This window comes from Symphalangus syndactylus, chromosome 8 (assembly GCF_028878055.3).
Source record: "Symphalangus syndactylus isolate Jambi chromosome 8, NHGRI_mSymSyn1-v2.1_pri, whole genome shotgun sequence".
NCBI classification, from domain to species: domain Eukaryota; kingdom Metazoa; phylum Chordata; class Mammalia; order Primates; family Hylobatidae; genus Symphalangus; species Symphalangus syndactylus.
This window is the reverse complement of record NC_072430.2, coordinates 42,487,733-42,515,700: the sequence shown is the minus strand read 5'-3', so window position 1 is coordinate 42,515,700 and position 27,968 is coordinate 42,487,733. Positions and strand designations below refer to the sequence as shown.

At 50.3% G+C, this 27,968-nt stretch overlaps 1 protein-coding gene across 1 annotated transcript; it reads right to left on the bottom strand.

Annotated features, from left to right (window-relative positions):
• Window positions 1-1,936: 1,936 nt before the first annotated feature.
• On the bottom strand, window positions 1,937-22,715 carry SYNDIG1L (synapse differentiation inducing 1 like). Its single transcript, XM_055291413.2, has 4 exons — window positions 22,493-22,715; window positions 5,398-5,871; window positions 3,925-4,065; window positions 1,937-3,769 (listed from the first exon to the last, which is right to left on the bottom strand). The coding sequence occupies exons 2-4, from the start codon at window positions 5,812-5,814 to the stop codon at window positions 3,611-3,613; spliced, it is 717 nt and encodes a 238-aa protein (XP_055147388.1). The 5' UTR covers window positions 5,815-5,871; window positions 22,493-22,715; the 3' UTR covers window positions 1,937-3,610.
• Window positions 22,716-27,968: the final 5,253 nt, after the last annotated feature.

Genomic DNA, 27,968 nt, shown 5'->3' with positions numbered 1-27,968 from the left:
TTCAAAATACTCTCTCTCTCTCTTTTTTTTTTTTTTGACAGGGTCTCACTCTGTCGCCTAGGCAGGAGTACAGTAGTGTGGTCATGGCTCACTGCAGCTTCGATGTCCCAGGCTCAAACGATCCTCCTGCCTCAGCCTCCCATGTACTAGTGGGACCACAGGCATGCACCATCATTCATCACGACCAGCTAGTTTTTAAATTTTTTTGTGGAGATGGGGTCTCACTATGTTGTCCAGGCTAGTCTTGAACTCCTAGGCTCAAGCAATCCTCCTGTCTCAGCCTCCCAAAGTGCTGGGATTATAGGTGTGAGCCTCCTTCTTCACCTCTTGTATGTGCACGTGGTGCATGTGTGGGTGTGTGTGTGTGCATACAGCTTTTGCGCATGTGTGGGCTGTGCCTGTGTACATGTACGTGTGTGCACAAAGGTTTGCATGGTGCGTGGCTGTGCCTATGTGTATGTGTATGCCTGTGTGTGGGTGCATGTATGTGCAAGTGTGTGCATATATATGGAACGTGTACATGTGCATGTGAACGTGCATGCTGTGTGCCGGGGTTTCACTTCTCCCAGAAGTCAACCCTGAGACAAGGGTTCAATTGTAGGCGGTTTATTGGGAGATGATCCCAGCAAGCACAGTTGGGGAGTAGGGAAGGAGGCAGGGAGAGGAGTCAGCCAGTGAAGGGCATGTATCAAGTAGAGTGCTGTTGCAGTCAATTGAGCTCAGGCCTACTGGGGAACCCAGGGAACCTGTGTAGAACACGACCGAAGCAGCCTTCAGTGTGAAGAGGTAAATGCAGAGGGGATCTAGGTGGGCACCAGCGCGTCTGCTGTTGAGTGGGTGGGTGTGGTGGACATGGTAATATGCCGTTCAGGGCCCCTTCGGGAAGGATGGACAGCTTTCCAGCTGCTGCAGGTCCTGGCAGCAAACAGTCTTCAGGGCAAATCTTTTTGTGTTGTCTCAGCTGAAGACCACTGCCTTGCCTGAGGTCACACCCTCTTTCTGGGTGGCCCACATCTAATGACTGGTCAATGAGGGAGTGGAAAGGCCTGGCTCTTCACCCCAATTTGGGTGAACTCTGGCTCCCCTGTGGATTGGCCCAGCCTGTCATTCAGGACTGCATTGCAGCCTGACCTCTCCCTCTGCCCAGATCTGCCTCCCTCTCCATGCTTTTACAAATGTTATCCCAACAGCAGCCCCTCATATCCATCTCACAGGCTAATCTCTGTTTCTGGGGTTCACAACCCAATGCAGCATGTGTGTGTGCATACGTGCATAGCTGTGTCTTACAAGTAGGTGCACACGTGGATGTGGGATGTGCATAAACTGCCTCCCCAGGGTCCTCCATCCAAGTGACCTAGAGGCCAGGCCAGTCCCTGTGCTGGCCCAGGCAGGCTCCTGGGGGCTCAGATCTGAGAGGATATTGGAGATTTGGTGCTGAGCTGGGGCCTGAGGCAGGCAGAGATGCCTTCCTCTCCACATTGTCCAGGAGCAGCTCCTGGGATGGAAGAGATGGTGAACCCAGGAGCAGGCAGCAGGGGCGTGGACTCCTTGGCCCCCTCACACCCTGTATCCACCCTTGGTAGCTCCAGGCAGCTCCATGGAGCCTCAGTCACCTTGGCTCACATCCCTTCCTCCCTGTCCTCCAAGGCTCTTGAACCTAGAAGGGCTTTTTTTCCAGGCACGGATCTTGCTTTGGCTTTGCCTAGAGCAAGCCAAATGCAGGCCGTCACTCTACAGCCAGACTACTCCAAGCAGAGAAATCCTGGGATGGTGCAGACACTCTGGCCACTGCTCCTCCTAAGGCCCATATGTGGGCTTGTCCTCTCCGCAGGCTGCCAGGGGTCAGAGCAGCAGACATAGCAATAGGTCAGTCTTGGAGAAGAATGGGATTCAGGCAAAGGTGGGGCAGGTAGCACAGCAAGATAACTAGAGGGCACCAGGTGTTACAGAAACGTTTATTACAAGGATAAATCAGTACAATAATGGGACCTTAAAACTGCTGTGATGCAGGAGTGGAGGGCTGGGCAGTGCCCGAGGCAGGGGAGGACAGTGGGACAAGGGATGCTCAGTGGTGGAGCCACAGCCCTGGGCTCTGGATGGGGCATGGGAATGACCAGGTTCCCACATCATGCACAGCAGGGGCCTGTAGCTTGAGTCCAGACAGGCCTGCCCACATTGGTGCTGCCCCCCTGCCTACCTGGAGATGTCTCTAAAATTCTGGATGTGCCCTAGTGGCTGAGGGTGTTGAGAGTGGCACTGAGCAGAGGTATCAGTGAAGATGCCCCAGGGGTAACTAGGTACCCACCACTGACCCCCTAGCATTCAGGGATGGGAAAACATCATTAGTCTTTGAGAGACAGGTGTGACGTTCCCCCTTGAGTTGGTGGAAGCCTTAGGAATGGCTGTAGTTTGGCTCCAGCCCGGATGTTCCAGGCAGAATCCAAACAGCCTGGAAGCTTCCCATGGAAGACTCCTGCCACATCCCTGCCTACAAATACAAACAGTTATGTGACCAAATCCCTTAGATGAATTCTATTCATCCTAGGCCTTGCTCAAGGGATACCTCCTCCAGGAAGCCTTCCTAAGCACTGCTGACTACTCAGCAGGCCATTCCTTCCCTGAGTCCCTTCCCTCATCTATACTCACTACTCCCTAGGGTCTCTCCTTGCTGCGTTTTCTGCAGGGCTGGACCTAGGGCCCTGTACTCAGTAGCTGGTGAGCTGAGGGCACTCTCTGGGTCTAGTCTACTTGTGATGGCACCAGCTCACGGACCCCCAGGCAAAGCCCAGAAAAGGATGATGGGGCGGGGAGTCGGGGGAGAGTAGGAAGACATATGTAGTCCAGCAATATTTCAGGACCCTCTAGTCTCTGTCATTGCAACTGCCTTTTGCACCCGCACGAAGAAGCTCCAAGAACCTGCTCTTGGTTCAGAGTTTACATACCGAGGCTCCTCTTCCCTATCTAGAATCTACAGTGCCTCACAAGCCCATGGGGAGATAAGCACCCTCTAGAATCAGAGATGGCAAGAGACCCCCTTGCCTCCACGTATTTCCTTCTTGGCCTGCTGAGGTCTGGGCATGATGGGGCCAGATAGTGGAGTTGGGGGAAGCTCAGGCTGTCCCCAGGTGAAGATCCCTGTGGGCTGAAAGGATTGGGACAGGTCCCCTTGCGCCCTGGGCACCCCCTTTCCTCCCTGTAACCTCCTGCTCTGTCTCTGTGGGGAGGTTGGCAGGGTAGGTGGTGGGCTGGCTGTAGGGCAGGAGATCCTCTAGGGAATGGGCAGAATGGACTGAGCTAGGCCCTGCTGGGATGGCCAGGTGGGCAGCCCTGCCTTCTATTTCCCGTCTGTAGCCTGGGTTAAAGAGTGGTGCTCCGGGCCCTACTCTGGGGCTGGGAGCAGCAGGCAAGCAGAAGTGAAGGCTGAGCTCTGCAGGCTGCGGAATGGGGGTCTCCCCCTCAGCAAGCCACTCTCATGGGGGGGTCTCCCCCTTAGCAAGCCACTCTCATGGGATCATCTTCAGGGGCCGGCCCTTTCCATAGGATCTGCAACCCCAAGCCCCACTGCTTCCTCAGGTGGGCAGGGGAGTCAGGATGCAGGCCCTACTGGCTACTAGCCATGACCGTTCTGGGACATGTAAGCTGCCAGAGCCACCACCACAGCCACGTAGAGACCAGCCCCCACGGCGATGGCGAGTGTGGCTAAGAAGAGGGCCCGGCGGGAGGTGGTGCTGGCCAGGCGGAAGTCCCCTTTGGAGATGGCCTTGCTGGTCTAGGGAGAGAGACATGCTGATGAACAGGAGTGTCCCCACACTCAGCCAAACAGCCCAGCCTGCCAGGCCCCTGACCCCATCCTGCAGATGGGATGCCAAGCCCTCTAGTAGAGGGACGGGCCAGAGAAGGGACCTGGGCCCCAGGTGATCTTACCCCCTGGGAGAAGTAGAAGGCAGCAATGCCCAGTGGCCAGAAGCAGCAGAGCATGGAGAAGAGAGTAAGGCCCAGGTGGTCCCTGGGAGGCAGCGTGAGGAAGTTGTCTTCACTTTCACTCTCCGTTGAAGTGGCATCGCTCTGCAAAACAGTGGGGTTTGGTGACCAGGCCCAGGATCAGCCCAGCCCCATCAGGCTGGCAAGAGGTTTTTAAAAAGGCAATGCCCAGTGGCCAGTGACATGGAGCAACAGGCAGTCTCTTCTGTCGCAGGTGGGGGTGTAGGCTGGCCTTGGCACTTTCTACCAAAAGCCTTAACAATGGCACAATGATTCCACTTTCAGGAATTTATCACGAGGAAAGAAGGTAAATACCTACATCCATGGTTGTTCATCATAGGATAGCAATTGTGAAAGAAGAGAAACACTCTCAATGGGCCGGTCGCAGCGGCTCACACCTGTAATCACAGCACTTTGGGAGGCCAAGGCAGGTGGATCACCTGAGGTCAGGAGTTCGAGGCTGGCCTGGCGAACATGAGGAAACTCCCTCTCTACTAAAAATACAAAAGTTAGCTGGGCATGGTGGCAGGTGCCTATAATCCCAGCTACTTGGGAGGCTGAGGCAGGAGAATCGCCTGAACCTGGGAGGCGAGGGTTGCAGTGAGCCGAGATCGCGCCATTGCACTCCAGCCTGGGCGACAGAGCGAGACTCCATCACAAAAAAAAAAAAAAAGGAAACACTTTCAATGACCAGTGACCAGGAGACTATGTTAATGAATGATGGAAGAACTCACAATGGAAGACCATGTAACCATTAATAATCACTTCCCAGGAATACATTAAATTACATGGAGCAATACTAAAATACGTTGCTTAGAGAAATAAAATCAGATTATAAAACTAGGTACAGCAAGATTTCTTCTGGGGAGTGGGCTGGGGGAAAATGTGAATAACAGACTTACACGATCATCCACCAAAATGTTATCTTTGAGTGTGCTGGGTTTAAATTATTTATATAATTAAGAAAACAAGAACAAGTGCTACTGAACAATGAAATAGTCAACTCAAAGCTAGTGTTTCTCAAAGCATCGGCTGTACATGTGTCCCAAGTCCCTTTTCTTTGGTAGTATACAGATTCCTGGGCCCCAATCCAGGCCTATTAGATCTCAATATCTGGTGATGGGGCTCTGGGAACTTGCATTTTATTTATTTATTTATTTATTTATTTATTTATTTTTATTTTTTTGAGTCAGGGTCTTGCTCTGTTACCCAGGCTGGAGTGCAGTGGCGCAACCATAGCTCACTGCAGCCTCAACCTCCTGGGCTTAAGCAATCCTCTCACTTCAGCCTCCTGATTAGCTGGGACCACAGGCACATGCCACCATGCCAGGCTAATTTTTAATTTTTTTTTTTGTAGAGTCGGGGTCTCCTTGTGTTGCTCATGCTGGCATCTGCATTTTAACCTCATGCACTCACCTCCTCTTCCTCCTGGTCGTCCTCCTGGTCCTGCAGCTCCTCTTGTACCCCGTAGGACACAGTCTGGATGGTGACATTCTCTGCAGCTTGGCCAGGTCCTGTGGGCTGCTCTGGAGGCCCCTCCTGGGGCTCCCTGTCCTCTGTGAAGCTGGTCTCACAGCTGCCTGCCCTGGGCTCCTTGACCTTGTCTCTCCCCAGGAGGCAGCTGGGCCGGTACCAGGCCTCCACAGCCAGCTGCAGGGACCCTGGGTCCAGGAGCTGGTGGGCTCCCGCAGGCCCAGCGCCGCCTAGGAGGTAGGAGTAGAGCTTTTCCTGGCAGGACCAGCTGGGTGGGGTCTCTGGGTAGGGATAGGGGCCATGGAGGTGGGCAGGGCTCCTGGGCAGCAGCGGGTTCTGTAGTTCACTCAGACTCTCCATGGTTCTGGGGCAGCTGCTGGGGAGGGGGGCCTGGGCCAGCAGAGCAGTCCTCAGAGCCTGTCGGAAGAGCAAGACAGACAAGCACTGAGGCCAGGGCACTGGAGGCAGGACCTAAAGTGGTGAAGAGCATGGATCCTGCAGTCTGACTTGGCCCAAACTCTGCTTCTGCCCTTTGCAAGATGCGGGACCTGGAACTGGCTACTTCACTTCTCGGGGCCTCCGTTTCTTTGTCTGTGGATTGGGGCTGGCAGCAGTGCTTACCCCACAGAGTTGGCTTAGTCATTTGTCCATTCAACACATATTTATTGAGCATCAGCTATATGCCAGGCACTGTACCAGATGCTTGGGGTACCATGGTGAGAAAGATGAGAAGTAGGGAGAGGGAGCAGATGCATGCTTTGTCTTCACAAAACTTCCAGTCTGGTGGAGAAGACAAGTGTAAAATCACGTCTCTGTCCTGAAGAAGTACAGCAGGTGCATGTAAGCACGCACAATGGATGGAGCTGACAGAGACCCAGGGAAGGCCTTAGAGCTGAGATCTGAAGGAAGAGTGCGGGTCAACGAAGTGAAGGGGATGGGGAACACATTTCATGCAGAGGGAAGAATGTGTGCAAAGGCCCTGTGGCTGGATACAGGAGAAGGCAGGTGTGGTGCAGAGCACAGATGGAGGTGTGCGATGGGGTGTAGGTGCCAGACCGTGCAGCCTTGCTGGAGTCTAAGAGGGGGTACTAGGGTAGGATCTGGGTCCTGAAGCCTTCCCCATGGCTGTGTGTGGGGAGTGGGCTGGAGAGGGCTGGACTGACTGACCCCATTAGGGGGCCTTTGCTATGGCTGCAGGCTAGCGAAGATAACTGGAGTTCAGTGGTGGTGTAGATGGAGGAAAGGGAACTGATCCTGGGAAATATTGACAGGACTCAGTGGCAGGTGGGATTTGGGGTTGAGAGAGGATTCATCCTAGGGTCGAATGGGAGTGCGCTGAGCCCAGAGCTCGGCACATGGCGTGTGCTCACAGCTATCAGCTCTTACTGAGGGAGGATGCTTGTCTCTAGCAATGGTCTTACAGGGATACACCTTAGTAACTTCCTCCCTAAGGCAAATTGGGACTTTGAGAAGTTCCTGCAGGATCTAAGGTGGGGCCTCCTGGGTGCTGAGGTCTGGACCTGCACATCCCAGCTGGAAGTATGGAGACACCCAGGGCTTCCCTTCCTCCTTCAGCTGCTCTGAGCACTTACTGAGCACCTGGGAAGCCACAAACCCCCCCACACACTGGGGTGTGGTAGGTGCAAGTGGGGTATGGAGAGAGGGGAGGGGCAGGCTAGGGGCCCCAGGGACCTCCTGCTGTCCCCCTCCTTGGCCCATCGCAAAGCTGGAGGGTGATGGGGCTGTGTCTTGCCCTGGATTTCTAATCTGAAGACTGGGGATTCAGTCCTGGTCTTGATGCCTTGGGCAGATCTTCGTGCCCTCTGTTTCCTTATCTGTAAGGTGTGGATGATAATAGGGATTACCATCCATACATCCCCACAAAGTTGTTTTGTGGAGCCAAAGAGATGGCTGGGATGAGAATGTGTGATAGATTTTGAGAGAGGGGGCTGCTACCGCCCTGACTTCTGGGCTTCAGACCTTGGCATCACCCACTTGGGGCCATGTCTGGCCTTCTAGCAGGTCTCTGCTAAGGGTGAAGGGCAAAGTGCAGGGAGACCCTTCTGCTCCCAGGGCTGCGATTATCTAGTCTCCTCTCCAGTCCCAGCCCCCATGAGAATCCACAGCCAAATCCTGGGAAAGAGCAGTTTCTGCTTCTGCCCCAAGAGAAATGGCTGGATGCTAGGTAGCTGGTTCCTGAGAAACCAGAAGACAGAGCATGGCTCCAGGAACAATGCCCAGGTATTGGGACAGAGCAAGGGAGGAGTGGGGCCAGGCAGACCTGGATGAAGACACTGAGGGTGTGTCCATGAGGGGTCAGGATCCCCTGGCTGGCTTCCTAGGAAGCGGGGTGGGGACTTTTGGCTGCATGAGGGCAAAGGGGCAAGAAGACACTGCCCGTGGCTTTCAGCTCTGAACCTAAGAGTGGCTGCCTCTAAGCTGGGCTCCAAGAACATCTAACAAATAATCATGGGAGGGACTCAGAGAAAGGGATGTGGCCCAAGTGCGAGCTCCTCCCCCAGGAGGGCACAGATGGTCCGGAGACGCTGGGCTGCCATGGGCCTGAGGGCCCTGCTGGTGCATTAATCAGAGGTGAGTTCCATATAGGCTGTCGTGTAGCTGTGGCAGACGCCTCTCCACAGGCAGAGATAGGGCGCACAGGCTTGGGCAGGTCATGCAGGCTTGGATCATAGCTGTTCAGTGCTCACAAATGCAGGGCCTCCTCCTTCCTCTCTGAGGGTCAAAAATACAGGGAACCCCTTGGATTATAGTGATGTGGAGGGCACCTTCCAGCAGGTGGGGAGCACGGAGTGCCCAAGGCAGAGGCCTTGTTGGGCTGGGCTTGTGGCTGGGCTCCTCTGAGCAGATTTCCAGCAGGACTGGTCTCTTCTGCCCTCCAAGGGCAGCTTTGGAGCCCCTGCCACAGTCTCCCTTCTCCCAATAGATGTGACCATAGGTGTGGGGTTGAGGGCATGTGAGCACTGTAAGCCGTATGGATTTGGGAGTCACGTACACTGGGATTCCATGCCCGGTCCACCCCCATTAGCTTTTTGATGTGGCCCCTCAGTTTCCCCAATGAGTGATTGTATGAAATGGCCACTGGTGTCAGTCAACTGCAGCACTAACGTTCCACGATCCTATGCCCCCAAGGAACCCCACAGAAGTGAAGTCTTCTTGTCCTCTGCCCCCTTTTGAGGGTCAGGGGTAGGTGAACATCAGCTATATGCCAGGCACTGTACCGCCTAGTGAGGGGCACAGTCATCCCCTTCCGCAATCCATAAACCATAAACCATAGCCGCTTGAGCAGGTTGAGGAAGGCAAAGAAAGCAAGGCATCAGTTTTCCAGATGGGCAACAGAGCCATGGATTCATCTCGGGCTTCCCGATTGCCCCTGTACTGCCCCCGTCGCAGCCCTGCCCCTCCACCCCTGCCCATCTTGCCCTCCCTCTGGGAATGGAGGACATGGCCCCCAAAGGTCCTCCAGCCTCTCCCCCAGCTGGCCATAATGTATGTCCCTTCAACCTGCAGCCTTGAGTCAGGTGCACTGTGCTGTCACCATCCATGCGGGCTGAGGTATGCAGGAGCCTTGGGGTGGGAGTGGGCAGCCCCAGGGCCCACAGAGCAGATTACTGCCTCTGACTCACCCCTGCCCTACGCTCTGTCTCACCAGGAGGACTGCCCTCCTGTCTGATCTCTCCAGGAGGGATGGAAAGATACCTGAAGACCACAGGGGCATTTGAAGGACGCTTGTTCAAAGCAGGCAGGGGCAGCTGAATCCCATTTCCTCTCCCTATTCCCCCATCACTGCTCCTGTCAGACTTTCTTGGTCAAAGTACACCCAGCTGAGCCTCCGCAATCCCAGCCACACTCAGCCTTCCCAGCTTTCCTCCTCCCTTGCACTCTGATGGTGCCTTTAAGCAGGGCTTCTCAGCACTTCATGCACAAAGACACATGGTCCTGGCTTTACACAATATGAAAAACTGGAAGCCACCTAAACGTCCAGCAATTGGGAACAAGTTAAATAAATTACTGTGCACAATACGGTGGTACGAGATCTTCAAACAGGTTTACAAAGAGTAATGACGTGAGAAAATACTCATTGCAGATTCAGTGAGAAAGAAGAAAAGAAAATGGTAAGTGCACATAATCTCAACTCCGCCAAAATGTCAAGAGTGATTATCTCCAGGGTGGGAGCACAGGTGCTTTTCATTTTCTTTTTTACACTCTGGTTTTTCTGTTTTCCACATTTATTTTTTTTACAATGAGCATGTACTACTTTTAAACCAGAAAAAAATTAAGTGCATAGATTTCTTCTGAGCCAAATTATCTAAAATCAGTTTTAAACCTCCCTAGGCTGAGGGGTTCTTTCTAGGTTTGGCGGCTGAGCACAGCATTAAATCCTGCCCCCACATACGCTCACACATACGCACACAGACACACACTCACACCCACACACACCTCTGCTTCCATAAAGCGATCTGAGTTAGCAGCAGTTGCATCTGCTCACAGTCCAGCCAAGGGTCACGGTTCTCTACACAGCTCATACTCCATATCCTACTAGGGCCACATGGGGAGTTCATGGACCTGATCCTGGAGACCCAGCACAGAGTCCTGACCAGAAGGAGAGGGTGGCAGGTCCCCAGACACAGCCTTCCTGCCCTTGGCTTGGCCTGGCCTTTCAGCCTGTTCCTTGGGTCTGCCTCTCCCTGTTCACTGGAGTCAGGGACCAGCACTCAGAGCAGAGCAATTATCATCACCACCGTTGTGGTTTAGTCTTCCCTGGACAGTGTGTGCCTTCCAGACCCTGTGTGGTTACCTGAGGACCTGTGGGCGAGTGTGCCGACACACGTGTGTGTTTGCGTGTGTATGCATGCGTGCGCACGCCTGTGTGTGTAGGCATGCGTGTGTGTACTCTGCTCCAGAGGAAAGATATGAGAGGTCTGGAATTCTGAAGCTGAGATTGCTCCAAATTATGCAGCTGGGGCTGTGGGTCTGGGTCCCACAATGGGAGAGGGAGAGAAGGTGGCTCTGAGGCCGCAGCACCCAGGTTGTCTTTTTCTGAGCTGAGAACTTAGCTGGGCCTGAAGGTTTCCCACTCCCTGATTTGCGGATGGAGAGCACACTGCCACCTTCCAGACCAGGGACAGGAAACCATTCAGGAATCCTCTGGAGTCCAATTACAGCCTCCTGCTGAGTCCAATTGCACTGGAGTCCAATCATACAGTGTGACATTGATTCGTTTATCTGTCAAATGTATGAGAGGTTTAGGAGGAGTTGATTTTTAACAACTCAGCTCAATATGACTCTAGGATTTTACTGGGAGAAGAATAACTTACACTTACTGAGTTTTTGACTATGTGCCGGGAATTGTTCTAAAGCTCATGTTGACTCTAGATTCCTAGTGATAGAATAACAACAGGATAGAGGGCTTCCTTTTTCAGCTGGGGCAGACTAAGTCATGTCATGCCAAACCACCAATAACAGCTAGAAAAGCAGGGTGTGGTGGGTGGGGAATATGAAGGCTTCAAGGAATCACCAAGGGAGTAAGAACTGGAGGGTCAGAATGCCAAGATCCCAGAGGAAAGAGAAACACAGGGAGGCGAGCCTGACCCTTGGCACAGCATTTCCCTTTGAGACCTTTCCTGATTCCTAAGGGGCAGCTTAGAGGCTGCTCTTCCAGAAGCCTCAGGGCTGGGGGTGCAAAATTGGAGGTCAGGGCCTGTTAAGGAGGAGGGCCCCCAGTAAACACCCTGGTTTTCAGTCGGGACCTCTTTAGAGCTACATGCTGGAAGCAGGAGCAACTCAGAAACAAACCAGCCCTCACAGCACTGAAATCAGGCTTTGAATCAGCTCCATCCCTTGTTGGATGAAGGCAATATGCACACAGCCCAGCTGCCCGCCAGAAGCGAAAGTTGTCTCAGGGCAGGGGTTCTCAGACTTCAGCATGCATCAACATCACAGGGAGGATCTGTTAAACCTGGATTGCTGGAGTTTACCTTTACGGTTTATGATTCTGGGGTGGGGCCTGGGAATTTGCATTTCTAACAAGTTCCCAGGTAATGTTGATGCTGCTGGTCGAGGGACCACACTTTAAGAACCACTGCTCTGAGAGTCACTGAAAAAAGAGTAAAAAAATGTACAACCACTATGGGGAATATGAAATAATAAAAATACTTTTTTTTTTTTTTTTTTTTTTTGAGACAGGGTCTTACTCTGTTTCCCAGACTGGAGTGCAATGGCATGATTCCAGTTCACTGCAGCCTCGACTTCCTGGGCTCAAGGGATTCTCCTATCTCAACTTCCCAGGCAGCTGGGACTATAGGCATGTACCACCACTCCCAGCTATTTTTTTGTGTTTTTTGTAGAGACAGGGTTTTGCCATGTTTCCCAGGCTGTTCTCAAACTCCTGGGCTCAAGCAACCCTCCCACCTAGGCCTCCCAAAATACTATCCAAAAGGATAGTGCTATCAAAAAAGAGGCAAGAAAAAATAGAAAAAGGGATATAGAATAGGTGAGACAAATAGAAAGTAAATAGTTAAGATGTTAAGCTTATAACCAACTGTATCAGTAATGACAATGAATGTAAATGGAATAAAATTGCCCAAAAAAAGACAAAGATCGTCATATAGTGTTTTATTCCACTTTTATGAAAGTCTAGGAAAGGCAAAACTATAGTGACAGAAAGCAGATGAGTAGTTGCTCAGGGGTGGGAGGAGAGGAGGGCATTAATTGGGAAGGGGCCTGAGGACTTTAAGGAATGTCAGAACTGTTCTCTCTGTCTCTCTTTTAAATGTTTCTCTTTATTTTGTTCTATAATTTTTAATTTATTGTTTCCTTTATATTTTCTTTTTCCACATGTTCTAATGTTCTCTCTCTTGGTTGTGGTAGTGATTATAGGACTGCATATATTTCATAAAACAAATTGAATTGTACACTTAAAATTAGTGAATTTTGTCATGTGTATTATATCTCAAAGATGACTTAAAAAAGACAAAGAGGCTAGGCGTGGTGGCTCACCATGTAATCCTAGCATTTTGGGAAGCCAAGGTGGGTGGATCACTTGAGCCTAGGAGTTCAAGACCAGCCTGGGCGATATAATGAAACCCCATCTCTACAAAAAATAAAAAAATCAGTCAGGTGTGGTGGTGCACACCTGTAGTCTCAGCTACTTGGGAAGCTGAGGCAGGAGGATCACTTGAGGCCAGGAGGTCTAGGCTGCAGTGAGCCGTGATTGCACCACTGCGCTCCAGCCTGGGCAACAGAGCAAGACTTTGTCTCAAAAACGAAAACAAACCAAACAAATAAACAAACAAACAAAAAAGATAGATTGGACTTAACAAAATATGCTGCAAATAAGCAATGAAACTTAAATGTGAAAATCCAAAAAGGACAGTAAAAGGATGGAATAATAATAATACCTCGTGCTTACTAAGTTCTTACTGTGTTCCAGACACTGTTCTAAATGCTATATATCCTCTCATTTAATCCTTATACTAGCCATGTGAAGTCTACGTCATCATCATCTCCATTTTACAGCAAAAGACACTAGGCGTAAGAAAGTTGTAGGTGCCCACAGCACACAGCTGGTGAGTGGGGAGCTGGACATGAACCTTGGAAGTCTGACTTCAGAGTCATGGTACCCTAATGCCACTATGTATCAGCTACCATTATTGGGTGCTTGTTTTGTTCTGAACGCCATGCCAAGTGCTTCAAATGGGTTATCTCATTTAATCCATCCTCTTTAACATGTGGGGAGACTGGGGTTTAGAGAAATTAAATCGATTTTCTGAGATCACACAGCTAGAGAGTGGCAGAGCTCTATTTGACCCAAGTCTGTTTGACCAGAATGCATGCTTTTAGCCACCAAACAGATGCAGGGATGGGAGACCAGAGGTCCTGGTAAATGTGATAAAAGGGCTGGCCTAAACAGGATCATGTTCTCCAGGATTTGCTGTAGGGCTGATACTTTGAGGAGGGTTGCTGTGTGCACTGCCTGGTGGGCTCTGACCTGACTGGGAGGAGGCATCGTGAACACTGTTAAACAGCGGCCAAAAGGACAGTGTGGTGTGTGTGACCAGGAGTTGGCTCACACCCTAGGATGGGGTCAGCCTTCATCAGAACCCTGTAAAATGGTAACAGCTGCTATTTATTGCATCCTCCCATGAGGTGTTCCATGTACTTCATCTCAAAACTTTACAACAACAAATGAAGCCGGTTATTATTATTCCCCATTGTTTAGATGAGGAAACTGAGGCTCAGAACTTGTCCATGATTAAACAGTGACAGAGACTGGATTTGACCCAGGTTTTATTTAGTCCAAAGCCTGGGCTCTGACTTCCCACTCCTTTCAGGGCATAACTATATGGAGCTATGTGATAAGTGGATATGGAGGATTGTGATATGTGGTAGGGGTGAGAGTGGTGAGGAGTTGATCTTGAATGAGTTAAAACCAGAGTCCTGAGTGACAGGAATGAGAAATGGGAGCGTTAAAAAAAGATTAAGAGATTTAGGGTGATTTAGCAGGGCGTACCTGTATATGGAGGGTTGTGATAAGTGGTAGGGGTGAATGGGTTAAAACCAGAGTCCTCAGTGACAGGAATGAGAAATGGGAGTGTTAAAAAAAGATTAAGAGATTTAGGGTGATTTAGCAGCCCAGAGGAGGCTGTCTAGATAACCCCAAGGTCTGGATTCAAATAAATACCAAGCCTTTGTGAAGAAGTTGAGATACTGACCACTATCTCTCAGTGCAACAAGAGAGATTGCTTTTAAACTGAGAGATAAAAACCAGAACTTCCTAACTGGGCAGAAGATTAAATGTAAATGATTAAAATCCAGGGAAAAGGTGAAATCTTTTAGAACAGGCGCTAGACCATCTTCTAATCAGATCATGTATAAACTGTTCTGTAAACTGTGAAGTGTTGTGACTCTGGTGGCTGTTTGTTGATGGCTTGGCGCTGGATTTGAAGATTTCTGGCTGGTGATAAGCGAGAGAGCCACCAAGCCAGCTTGGAGTCATTAGCTGCAGCTTGCTAATATTCTCCCTTGAGAATAAAGGGAGAAAGAGCCAGGGGTGGCGAGGGGGGCGAGGTTGGCAGAGTCAAAGAAAATGGGGAACTGAGCTTTCTTTGTTTCAGTTTGCCTTCTCAGCAAGCCTAACACAATTGATTATCCTTTCTCTCGCCTCTGTCTCCAACTGCTCCTAATTCCTGATCCTTCCTAATGGCACGTCAACATATTGTAGTCTCCCTCACTTAAAAGATAAAATCATTGTGATTATTGTAAAACCTGGCTGTAAATAATTTGACACCCTTTCTAGGAAGAGTTAGGGGGTCTATGCCCTTTCTCCCTAATCTGGATGGGCTTGCAACTGCTTCAACCACAGAGTACAGCAAAAGTGATGCTATGTGACTTCTGAGGCCAAGCCGTAAAAGGCCATCTTTCACCTTGCTCACTGGAACACTCACTCTTGGAATCTTGAGCCATTCTGTAAGTAGTTGGATGATTCTGAGGCCAGCACGCTGGAAAGGCCATGTGTGTATAGATGCTCTCATCAATGGAAGCTGCTGAGCCCAGCCTCCTCATCATCCCCAAGATGCCAGACATTGTGAGTGAAGCCATTTTGGGTTCTTCAAACCAGCCCATCTGTCACCAAGTGACCTCTGTTAATGCCATACAGAGTGGAATGATCACATAGCTAAACCCTGCCTGCATTTCTGACCCTCCGAAGTCGTGAAGTATAATAAAATGTCTGTTGTTTTAAGCCACTAGGTTTTGGGGTAGTTAGGCAGCAACAGATCACTGGCACATCATTCCCCAGTGCCATTCCCCCTTTCAGCTCCTGTCCCCCTCTCTCCTTCACTTCCCATCCCTGTTTGTCAGAAGCTCCACTCACATTAGGATGCTCTAGCTCTCAGCTCAAAGGTCACTTCCTTAGAGAGGCCATCCCTAATTCCTCAGTCTAGATTTCGCCTCCCTGGTTATCTGCTCTTCACGGCTCCATGCTCCTTGCCTCAAAGTGCTTATCACAGTCTCTATTTATATATGTGTGATTCATTCATTAGTGTCTTTCTCCTTCACCAGGCTATGAGCTCCAGCTGGGTGGTAACAGTCTGTCTTGCTCCTCCCTGCATCCCCTTGCGTGGCATATACTAGGCACTCAATAGACAGTGGATCTCATGAATGAATGAGTGAATTAGTGAATGGGCGAGCTAGCTGTACTGAGACTCTCTGGGAAGAAAGTACTTTCCAGAATTTGGGGTGGATGGAACACATCTGGCTGAGGCACATTTGGTTCTGCACAATAAACATTTCTTGAACAATTACTTCAGGCCAGTTATTGGGTTGCAAAAATAAACCAGAAGTGGCACCTGCTGTGAGGAAGGGTAGGAAACACAGACTAGCAAATACAAAGTTTCAATAGATGGGGTAAGTTGTGGTAGCAGCACACAGAATGCTATGGGTGCATTGATAAGGGACCCCTATCGTGGGATGGCAGCGAAGGTGATGGTGAGAACTAGGAAGAGGCTTCTCAGAGCACGTGACTTCTGAACTCAGTCTTGAAAAAGTAATAGGAATCATCTAGGTGAGCAAATGAGAGAAGGGCATTTCCAGCAGAGGTTATAGCACAAAGGCATGGGGTAGTGGTATAGAGGGGAAGCCAGGGTGTTTGGTAGTGATGGAATGAGGCAGGAGGGGTGGGAAGGCCTCCCACACCATGCAGAGGAGCCTTGGGGAGCCAGTGATGGGTGTAGCAGGGAAGTTCTATGGTCATGCCTATGTTTTAGACAGAGCACTCTGATGAGTGGCAGGGGATAGAAGGCATTTAAGGTGGGTGAGAATGGAGGCTAGGAGTCCTGTTAAGAAACTATTGTAGGAATGCAGGCAGAAGGCCAGGCGCAGTGGCTCACGCCTGCAATCCCAGCACTTTAGGAGGTCAAGGTGGGTGGATCACTTGAGGTCAGGAGTTTGAGACCAGCCTGGCCAACATGGTGAAACCCCATCTCTACTAAAAATACAAAATTAACCAGGCGTGGTGGCGTGCACCTGTAATCCCAGCTACTCGGGAGGCTGAGGCAGGAGAATCACTTGAACCTGGGAGGCAGAGGTTGCAGTGAGCCAAGATCATGCCACCTCACTCCAGCCTGTGTGACAGAGTGTCAAAAAAAAAAAAAAAAATGCAGGTAGAAGAGGATGAGGACCTGAAACTGATCTGTGGCAGAATTGAAAAAGAGGAAGAGTCAGATCTAAGGAGCAGCTAGGAGCCTAAATGAACAGGAATCTGTGGGTCACTAGAAGTGAGGAAGAGGAAGATGACAAAAGTGACTCCCAGGTTTCTGGCTTTGTCAGCCAAATAGAAGGCCATGCAACCACTTGAGACAGAAAACCTAGGGGGAGGCTGCCAGTTCAAGAGGGTAGCCTGAGCACAAACGACCACCTCTTTTCCTTCTTAAGTTTCTATTAAAATGACAGGATGTATATCTTTTAAAAGAATAAAATCATAATAAATGTGGAAAACAAAAAAAAATTATATCAGTGAGCCAGAAATTCCTGGAGATAAAGAGCAGATGAGATTCCTTGGTGAGGAAATCAGTGTAGAGAAACCTGTAGCCCCAAACACTGGAGGTAAGAACAACTCCCATTCAGAAGAGAGGCCTACTGTGGAAACAAACTTACCCAACTTCAGAGGAAATTCATACTAGCTGCTTGTTCTAAATGCCTTCCTTCATTCCTAAGTATAAATGGACAACAAAAGATAATAAAAAACAGCTACAGGAAAATAAAAGAGAAGGATTAAATAAACAAATAGAACAAATGACCCAATAAGATCCCAAATCATTCAAGTCACAGAAAAAAACTTTGAAAAAAAATTTTTTGAATTCATATCCTCAGGCAGATATAAAAGAACACTGCATCTACGAAACAATAACAGGCTCCTATGAAAAAGGAGCAATTCAAGAACATGAGAATTTTGGAAATTAAAAATAATCACAGAAATTTTCAAAAATTCAATGAAAAGACTGGATAATAGAATAGGCATAGATAAGGTTAAAAGACCTTTCAATGTAAAAGAAAAAGTTAATGAAATTATCTAAGACATAGAGCAAAAAGACAGAAATATGGAAAAGGTAAAAGAAAGGTAAGGGACATGAAGGAGAGTCCCAGGATGTCAACATCAATCTAATAGGAGTTTCAGAAAGACACAACAGAAAGACTAGAGGAGAAAAATAACAATTAAAGAAGCAGAAACATCAAGTGTTTCCTGAACTAAAAAAAAAAAAAAGGAATATTTAGATTAAAAGGCCCAGCAAGTATCAAGCTGGAAAAATGAGACACACAAACACACACACAGAAGAGCAGGATGGGGAGAAGTGGACGAGTTTTGTTTTTTTTTGTTTTTGAGACGGAGTCTCGCTCTGTCGCCCAGGCTGGAGTGCAGTGGCGCGATCTCGGCTCACTGCAAGCTCCGCCTCCCGGGTTCACACCATTCTCCTGCCTCAGCCTCCCCAGTAGCTGGGACTACAGGCGCCCGCCACCATACCCGGCTAATTTTTTTGTATTTTTAGTAGAGACGGGGTTTCACCGTGTTAGCCAGGATGCTCTCCATCTCCTGACCTCGTGATCCGCCCACCTTGGCCTCCCAAAGTGCTGGGATTACAGGCTTGAGCCACCGCACCCGGCCGAGTTTTGTTTTAAAGTGTATTAAAGAGTAGAAATTCTGCCTGGCAGCTGGATGTATGGAGTCGAAGCCCTAGGTAGTGTTCAGGGTGGGAAAGAGATTTGAGAATCATCGAAGGACCTTTGGAGAGAGAGAAGAGAAGGGCAGAAGAGAGAACAGAAAAAGAGAGGAGAAAGCCAATGGGGGAACCAGGGAAAGACAGATAAAATAGCTGGAACACTTCTTGGCTCCCACGGGAGGTTTCTTAGTCATTGTCTTCCAGGGAGAATCAATTGCCCCCTTTCTACCCCCTGCCACCCTGCGCTCCCATGGGCCAGACTGGCCTCTCCTTTAAAGGATAATCCACCTGCTTGGGAGATGGGCTTGTGGCTGACAAGGGTGAAAATTGCTGATAGGATTGGGATGGTGGCTCCGCTACTCAAATTAGTGCATTTTCAGGTGGGAATCAAATCTTTTTTCTTACTGAAACAACCTGTCTCTCCGCTGAAGCAGCTCATTCCCAACCACTTAGAAGCAAACAGCGCATCTAATGGCGGAAGATAACACACCTAATGAAGAGTTTCAGCATCCGGCCCCACTCCCTGCTTGCTTTGCTTGCTGGGTGATGGGGGTGGGGGCAGCTGCAGGGAGGAAGGAGAAGAAAGAATAAGGCGGGAGGTAAGAGAAATGAAGACTTGATATAAAGGGTGGGGGTGAAGATCAGTCTTTAGTGTCCCCTGGCTTGCAGCAGAGGGGACCTTGCCCCATATGGGACGCCAGCTGAGTCCCGGAGAAGGGAAAGGGGTTGGAAAATGCAGAAGGTTTAGAGAACTGGGATGTTCCTTCTCCCAGGCTGAAGGCTGTTCCTCCTGCTTCTGTCTCCCCGGTGTACTTTGGAGCTGGAAGCCCCTCTAGGATGTACAGATGAATTGGCTTTTGGACTTGAAGGTAACCAGTGATGTGCAGACATCTCTGGATATTCTCTGCCTCTGCCATTTTGTGTGTATCACGCAGGGGAAGGGACCTGCATGTCTGTATTTCAACATTTTAATCTCTCTCTTCACACTCACACACACAATTTCTCTCTTTTTTTTTTTTTTTTTTAAAGACAGGGTCTCCCTCTGTCGTCCAGGCCGGAGTGCAATGGCATGATCTTGGCTCACTGCAGCCTGCACCTCCCAGGCTGAAGTGATTCATGCCTCAGCCTCCCGAGTAGCTGGAATTACATGCCCGGCTACTTTTTGTACTTTTAGTAGAGATGGGGTTTCGCCATGTTGGCCAGGCTGGTCTCGAACTCCTGACCTCAAGTGATCCACCCGCCTCAGCCTCCTAAAGTGCTGGGATTACTGACGTGAGCCACTGCGCCTGGCCACGCAATTTCTTAATGACCATGTTGCATTTATTCTTCCTCTTTCTCAGCAGCCCCCCCACCCCCAAGATCACCCAATCATGTGCCATGTGCCAGGGTTGGCTCCCTTCTTCCCTTTGAGGCCTTGTAGAAGGGCCCAGAATAAAAGCCTCAGCAAGGAGGGAACAAGAGGGGAACACAGGAAGCAGCAAATGGGTAGTTTTCCCCGGTCAGGAGAGGAGCCAGATGTCATCTGCCTGGGTGACCAGAGATGCCCTGCACCCTGACAGCTCTGGGAGTGGGATGTCCACCCAAACAGCTGCAGAAGGAAGGCTAGTGTATTGTCCTCACCCCAATAGCAGGCCAGCTCCCCTGCAGACCAGCCTTGCAGAAAAGAAAGCACCTCGCTAGCTTGCTGTTGCTGCTGCTGCCATCACTTTGTTATGAGGGTTAGTGACTGTCCATTAACTCCAGAGAGCTGATTCTTGCCAGTGCTGCACCAACAGCTGGGAGCCAGAAAGCGATGATGTGAGGAGGGGGGACTGGTCCCCCACCCTGGCTGGGCACTCACAGAGTAATTCGGCGAGGTCACTGGCATGGCTTACTCAGCTCTACCGAAATGCCAATTAGCTAAGGTTTTTCTGAGCTTCGGCTGGGCCTGCCACAGTTGAGGGAAATTATTATCAGAGAAACTCATTTTGTTATTTTTATATATATATAGATATATACACATATATACACACATATATATGTATATATATATATACATATACATATGTGTATATATATATACATATACATGTGTATATATATATACACATATACATATGTATATATATACACATAACACACATATAAATTCTCTGTAGGGATGGATATTTCCTGCTTGTCCCCTCCTCTGATCTTCCTAGGAGGGAAATCATAGCCAGGCAGGGTCCCTGGTAGAAGATGGCCAAGGGTGGGGTCCCTGGCCCTTTGTTACTCACAAGAGATGGTGGTGGTGGTGGTGGCAGGGATAATGGGGTGGTGGTTCCTGGCCTCTGGGCTTGGAGGCAGGAGCCCCTCTCAGTTCAGTCACTCTGAGTCACACTTATGGCTTTCCCAGAGAAATAAGAAAGAGAGGGGGTTCTTAAGAAAACATCAGAAATATAAACGGCTTTTTCTGGTTCCTATTGCTCACTTTCACTCCATTCATAAAATCCAGTTCATTATTAAAAGGTCATTAACTTTGTTGTCAAACCAGGTTGATAACGCTGGCATCCTGTATTCAAGCAGAACTGAGGGGTTTATGGGTTTAGGACAGCCTCAGAGAGCCCTACAGAATATCAGGGCTTGAAATCTTAACTCATCTAGCCCAACTCTCTTCTTTTACAGATGAGAAAAATGAACCCCCAGAGGGGAATGGACCTGCCTGAGACAGTGGCAGATCTGTGACCAGAACACAGGGCTTCTGACTCCCAGTTAAATGTTTTTATTCTGATACATTTTAACATTTCATTCCCTCATTTTACACCCGATTACCGATTACCGAGTCCTTACTATCTTCCAGGTGCTGTTGGGGAAGGGGTCATGAAGGGGGGCAAAGAGATGAAAACAACACAATTCCTGCTTTCAGGGAGCTGTTTCCCTACACCTATGGTTCTTAGGGAGAAAAAATAAAAACCGGTGAGTCAGACTCTCACCTTATATTATCTCCTATAGGTGATGATGGAAGAGGAGAAGAAGGGAGGGCACACTTTTTTCTCCTTAAGATTTATAAGTTTGGCTTCACTGATTCTGGGACCGCAGGGTGGCCAAGGACAAAGGGAGACATGGCCACACTGGGAGAAGAGGGGGTAGGGGTGACAATAATCAGGTCACTGCCAGCAGGCCTGGCTAGGGGTTGGGAACAGTGACAGCAGCGCACACTGGTATGGAGATGTACAGGTGGCAAGCCTCCAATCAGGTGCATTGTTTTTCATTGGGTCCCAAGGCAGTTCCCGGAGGTGAGCAGAGCAGTGACCTTATCCCCACTCTAGGGGTGAGGAGGATGAGGTTGAGAGAGCTTAGGGAACTAGCTAAAGCCCGTAAATGCCAGCACCCAGCCAGGAACTCCTACTCGAGTGCTCTTTCTACCCCTGGGGGTAGGGAAGTTGTGTTGGGTTGGAGGGTGGGGATAAAGCAGTAGAAAGAAGTGGTCAGCCACAAGAATAGGCCAAATCTTCCTCCACGCAGTTTTATTTTGATCGCTACATTCTGCCAGTCATAGAGAACTCTGCTCTGAAGAACTAGAAGCACTTTGCAGGCCTGAATGAGCTCATTCAGCGCACTCTTGCCAGAAAGAGAGAGAACTCCAAATGGAGGCTCTGTCTAGGGTCACCAGCACATAATAGAAAACAGGACACAGGTTCCCTGACTCTTTGCCCTCATGCGCCAAGAGATGTGATGTAAATCCTGCCTGCTTCTGTGAGCGTCAAGAGTGTCATAGGAAAAAAAAAAATTGAGGTATCTTCCAGGACCTCCTTCCTTCCCTGAAGACATGGGTTAATCCATCCTAAGGGGCCTTGGCCCAAGAGCCCATCTCTTGGCCCAAGAGCCATTTCCAGGGCAGAGAAATCTCAGAGCAGGGGGTACCACAGCCACCTCAGTCACCCGGGTGAACAGGTTTGGGTGCGAGAAGAGGGGAGCTTAGTGAAGCCTGCTCAGATTTTGCTAGTGTCGCAAAATCTTGGTGGGGACTGGGGTACCAGGGAGCCTGAGGCTCTCATCAGTATTTCTTGCCATCAGTAGGCAGGGTGTCTAGGAGCTGCCTGAGGTCAGGGTCAAGGCCTGATGATGTGAGGTTATGGTGTCTTGACCCCAGTTCCTCAGCCCCCTCCCAGCACCCCCAGCCTGCAGGGTGAGGGGTAGGGAGGGACGAAGTGCAAGCCTTGGCGGAGCAGCCAAGCAAGCAGTCAGAGCCCCCAGCCCCGAGAGGGCTCCCGTGCCCTCCCCAGCTCACTCCCGGCTCCGCGCCTAGCTCTGCGCTCCCGCGGCGCCCCCAGACCGCCCCTTACCTGTCCCGCCGCGGACGGTCCCGCCTCCTCCGCGGGGCTCGGGGGCTCGGCATGGACTGGTGAGCGACGGCGTCCCCGCCTCGCGGTCGCGGTGGAACTCCCAGGAGGGCTCCCCTGCTCCCGGCCCCGCGTCCCTGAGCCGCCGCCTCTTCAGCACCGCGGACAGCTCCCGCTCGCCGCCCGCCGCCACCGCCTGCCCCGCCCCGCGCGGTCCCGGGAGCCCCGCATCCTGGCCGGGCCCCGCCGCCGCCGCAGCGCAGCCCTCGGCCCGGCCCGAGGCGGCTCCGCGCCGACTTGGGAGAGCAGCGAGGAGGGTCCCCCTCCTCCCCGCCTCCCGCCGCCGCCGCCTCCCTCTCGCTTCCGTGCTCCGTGCTCCCTTCCACGCTCCGGAATAAGCCCACCAGGCACTCCGGACCTGGCTCCGGGGTGGGGCGGGGCGGGAAGTCGGGGGAGCCCGGAGGAGGCGGCGAAGCGAGGGGAGCGCAGCTGGAACCCGCGTACCCGCTTCCTGGAGCCGAGCCCTCTTTGCCAGCCCTTCTCTCCCCTCCTCCCGCGCACCCCAGAGCGATGGGAGGCCCTTGGGCTTCTTGAAGCATTTTGGAGCTCCTAGGCTCCAAAGCCAGCCCTGAGTTTTTAACATTGATCTGCCCTAAAAAGAAAAACAGAAAGCATTTATTGAGCACCTACTATATACCAGACACCATGCCCGATAATGTGTTTAATCAACATAAGCTCATTTAATTTTCCTAACAACTCTATTAGGCAATATAGGCCCCCTCTCCACCTCTTCCCCTGCCCCTGCCCCCCTCCCCCCTCCAATTTTGCAGACGAGGACGCTGAGCTCACAAGGATGAAATCTCATCATTTGGAGATTCAGTGCTGTGCTGGGAAGGGCAAAGGTTTTAAAGCTCATGGACCTAAGTTTTGGTCCTAGGGTCCCACTTGCTGTATAACCTCGAGCAAGTTACCTAACCTCTTAAAGCCTCAGGTTTCTCATGGACAAAGTGAGGGGTCATATGAGGACAAAATAAGATGACATATGTGACACACTGGCACTCAGTAGGCCCTCAGTGAGTGAGCGTCCCCCTGAGCTTTCCCAGCAAGAGCCCTGAGATCCGAATGCAGGCCTTTTGGCTGCTTTGTCTCCACCCTGTGCTGCTCTTTATCCACCTCCACCTCAGTTTCCTTTTTTTTTTTCACATGGGGTTGCCCTATCTTGAGTGTTACCAGTGGATGAACCTATTCTTCGAGCGCCTTCACAAGGTCTTGAGTCTCACCAAAGTCCCAGCAGGTCAGGAGGAGAGAGTATTCTCATTTTCTGAAGGTAAGTGTGGGTTTGCAAAGTAAACCCCAGAGCAGGCTGCAGCTGGGGCTGGAAGACACAAGGAACCAGGGTCTGGCAGTGGGATTCCACTAGCATCCACTAGTCTCCTAGCATCCAGCTGAGGATGCTATAGCACATGGCATGGTGGACTCCAGGACTCCCTCACTCCCACAGGATATGGGCATTTGGCACAGTTCGGCGTAGCTCCTACAGTGCACAGTAGGAGCCAGGAGCAAGTCCACATCATGGGGCTTGGGTCTTCTTTCCTTCAAGGCAGGACAGAGAACTCCCTTATCCTGGGGTCTGTCTCAGGGCTGGTATTGGTGTTTAACTTGTTGGGTGCTAAATATATTATTGCTCTTCCTGTCTCTGCCCCATTAGTGGATAATGCAGTGATAAGCCCCCTGAGGCCAGCGAGGCTCTTGGACCACTCATCTGAGGCCCATACATCATCTTCACAGACACCCTCCTCCTCAAAACACAGACACACATAGACACACACAGACACACACATACACAAGACATTGTCTCTGATGTCAGGCCACCCTCCTGTACCTTTGCTTTCTCTGGCCTTCCTCTCACAGGGGCTTATGGCCCCCTACTTGGCCTTGGCCTCCCTCTGCTACTCCCCTCCCTACCCTGGCTGTGCTCCATGCCTGGGCTGCATACTGAAATACTAATTGAAAGGATAATAAAAAAGCCAGTGAAGCAAAAGCCGCATATAAATTCTAAATACTAATGTTGATAATTATATGCTGCTGCCTGGAGGGAAAACTCAAAAGAGAGGCTGTTGGTGTTGTATCAAGGGCCCTGGCCTGGTGCCAGGAGACCCAGGTTCTAGTCTCGTCTTTGTCATTAATTGGCTGTGCGACCTTAGGCAGTCGCCTAATCTTCCTGGGCCTTTGCTTTCTTATAATTCAATAGCTCTGAAGAAACTATAAGTGCAATCAGCAATGTATGATGCTTGTGACAGAGAATAGTAGGTAATGCAGTGATAGGAATTTCTTCCTGGGAAGCTAACCTTTACCTCTCACAAGGTATAGGGGTGGCTTAGGGACTGAAGAATCTATAACCATGCAAAGTTCCCATTCTTTTTCCATTCCCTCTCTTTATTCCTCCCTTCCTTTTTCCATCAAGCATTTCCTGCCATGTAATGAAAATCAACCCCTCTGTCAGACACCAAGAATGGAAAGTATAAACCATTGTCCAGGTCTTTGAAGGAGCTGCAGTGAAGGGGATGCGGTCGATAGACATGTTGACCAGCAATTCCAACACATTATGATAAATGCTGTCATGGAGTAAGTGAAGAGTGCCAGAGAAGAAAACAACTCACCCTGCCTGGGGAAGTCCCAGGAGGCTTCCTGGAGAAGGTCTGAGTTGTATTAAAGGATGAGCCCATCATCAGACAGGCCATGGGAGGAGGGGATTGTTGGTAGGAAGGCTGGAGTAAAGAGATGAGCCTGGAGAACTGATGAGGAAGCTGCACCAGAGCCCAGGAAAGAGGTGGTGAGAACTTGAGCAAGGCAGAGTCAACAGGACGGGAGCAGGGAAGGGATTTAAGACACTTCTGGGTGAAAACAGAGAGGAGAGATTGGTTGTGGGGAAGGGAACAAGTCCTCAAGGGTAACGCTGGGGGCTCCTGCTGCTGGGAAGCTAATGCTATTTACCAGAGGGCATCAGGAGGGGAGCAAACCGCTTACCCTGGGTAATGCTGCTTAGCACCATAGCCCCTCAGTTTCTAGGCACTCTCTCTCTTTTTAAAATTTTATTTTCCCTTTGGTTCTTAGAAAATTTTCTTAAGCCAAAAAGGCTCCTCCCATCTTATCTTGATTATCTGAATGGAAAAGGGAAAGGCCCAGGCTTGGGCCAGGAGAGCTGACTGGGGCAGAGCAGCCCTGGAAGCTCACCTGGAGGCAGCAGGCATCCTCGCCGGGACCAGGGTGAGAACCACAGGTAAGGGACAGAGTAGGCACTGGCTGAAAACCTGGGAGGGGATGCCCTCGTGTCCTCTTCTCCTCCCACCTCTCTGACATTCCTTAAGTGAAATCCAACCCTAGAGGGTTCTGTTTTAGTTGGAGTCAGCTCTGGCTGCTAATCTCTTCCCACCTGGGGACTTCCCTTCGTAAGCTTTTTCATGCATAAACTCTTAGTTCTTTTTACAAGGGGTTGATTGCCTCACAGTGTTCCCTAGGGAATGTAAATCAGCACCAAGCATAGCAAGATCTGCCCCACTACTACTTCAATAGGCCGCACACTGGAAGAGATGCTTCCCTTAAGAGGACAGACGAGCCCCACCCGTGGCCTAGTGAGCCCTCTACCTCGGAGTTGAGCTCATGGCCAAGGCCATATGGCTGTGACCCACAAAGCCCTGGCTTAAGGAGGGATTGTCTGGCAGAGGACAGAGAGAGGTGGGCCTTTGGACTGCCCATCAGCCAAATCCTGCACTCATGGATATGGCTCCAGGATGACACAGTTCCAAGGAAGGGTGCCTATGTGGCTGTAAGCAAGTAGTGGGAACAAATTCTTGACTCTTAATGCTAGAGAGAACCCTGGAAACCCTCATTGCTTCTGAGTCAGGCCCTTTGGTTCGAGGCAGACCCCCAGCAATGAAGTCTAGAGTCATCTGTCTTTTAAACTTCTCGTTTGGGGGGCTTTGGAAGTACATTACCACAGCTGCTCACTTCTTCTCTCCACAGGAGACTGCAAAACTGAAGATGAAGCCATTTCTTTAGAAACACACTGATTCATGCCCAGGAAAGAAGATGAGGAGAGTTCTTAGCACCAGTCCCGCCCGATTCCCTGCTTTTCTGCCAGGCACACACTCGCTCAAGCCTGGGGAGCAGAGTGGGTGAGTTACTGCAAATTTGAGAGGCAGAGCCAGAGCATAAAGTGGAGGAATCCAGCCACCAGACTGCACAGCTCTGAACTCCAGCACTAACTCTGGCATCCACAGGCTGCTCGGGGCATGTGAGCATTTGCACCCTGGCAGAGAAACCTGCACTCTTGGCACTTTCCCACTTTGCTGGAGCAAGGATGAGTGAGTGTATATGTGTGAGAGGTTGGGGGTGCCAGGGTGGGGCTTATCAACAGTGGCAAGCAGATGGCAGAATTCTTTCACCTGATATGGTGACAAAATGAAAATGAGCAGAAGAATACTCATTCTTTATTTTTTGAGGCAGAGTCTCACTCTGTCACCCAGGCTAGAGTGCAATGGCGTGATCTCGGCTCACTGCAACCTCCACTTCCCAAGTTCAAGCGATTCTCCTGCCTTAGCCTCTCAAGTAGCTGGGATTACAGGTATGTGCTACAATACCTAGCTAATTTTTGAATTTTTAGTAGAGATGGGGTTCACCGTATTGGCCAAGCTGGCCTTGAACTCCTGACCTCAAGTGATCCACCCTCCTTGGCCTCCCAAAGTGTTGGGATTGCAGGTGTAAGCCACTATGCCCAGCCTAGCATTCTTTTTTTTTTTTCTGAGGCAGAATTTTTTTCTCTTGTTGCCCAGGCTGGAGTGCAATGGCACGATCTCGGCTCACTGCAAACTCCACCTCCCAGGTTCAGGCGATCCTCCTGCTTCAGCCTCCCGAGTAGCTGGGATTACAGTTGCGTGCCACCAAGCCTGGCTAATTTTTGTATTTTTAGTAGAGGTGGGATTTCACCATGTTAACCAGGATGGTCTTGAACTCCTGACCTTGTGATCCACCCGCCTCGGCCTCGCAAAGTGCTGCGACTACAGGTGTGAGCCACCACACCCAGCCCAGCATTCTTTATATTTGCTTGCACACTACAGTTTTTTTTTTTTGAGACAGGGTCTTACTCTGTCACCCAGGCTGGAGTGCAGTGGTGCAATTGCGGCTCAACACACAGCAATTTTTGAAGCATCTGCTTTGCCATTATCTCATTTCATTCTTATAAACATGTGTAATTCCCAGTTTACAGATGAGGAAACCTAGAGGCTAAGTAACCAGAGAAGCTAAGTAACTTCCAACTTGGAAAAAATAGTCAGAGAATCAATACAAAGCCAAAAGAAAAAAATGAAACTGATGCATAATCCTGCCTCATTCCTGCCTTTGAAGCCAGAGCCAGTGTGATGGGGCTGGGGGAGTTGCAGGAACGAGGCCTTCTTTGTCTTCACCCTGAACTGGGACAATG

What these genes read in the sequence shown, in the direction of transcription:
- SYNDIG1L (XM_055291413.2), bottom strand. Translation starts at nt 5,814, where the DNA reads ATGGAGAGTCTGAGTGAACTACAGAACCCGCTGCTGCCCAGGAGCCCT. An exon ending in ACGACCAGGAGGAAGAGGAG is followed by an intron (nt 4,066 to 5,397) that starts GTGAGTGCATGA and finishes ACTGTTTTGCAG; the next exon opens with AGCGATGCCACTTCAACGGA. An exon ending in CCTTCTACTTCTCCCAGGGG is followed by an intron (nt 3,770 to 3,924) that starts GTAAGATCACCT and finishes CTCTCTCCCTAG; the next exon opens with ACCAGCAAGGCCATCTCCAA.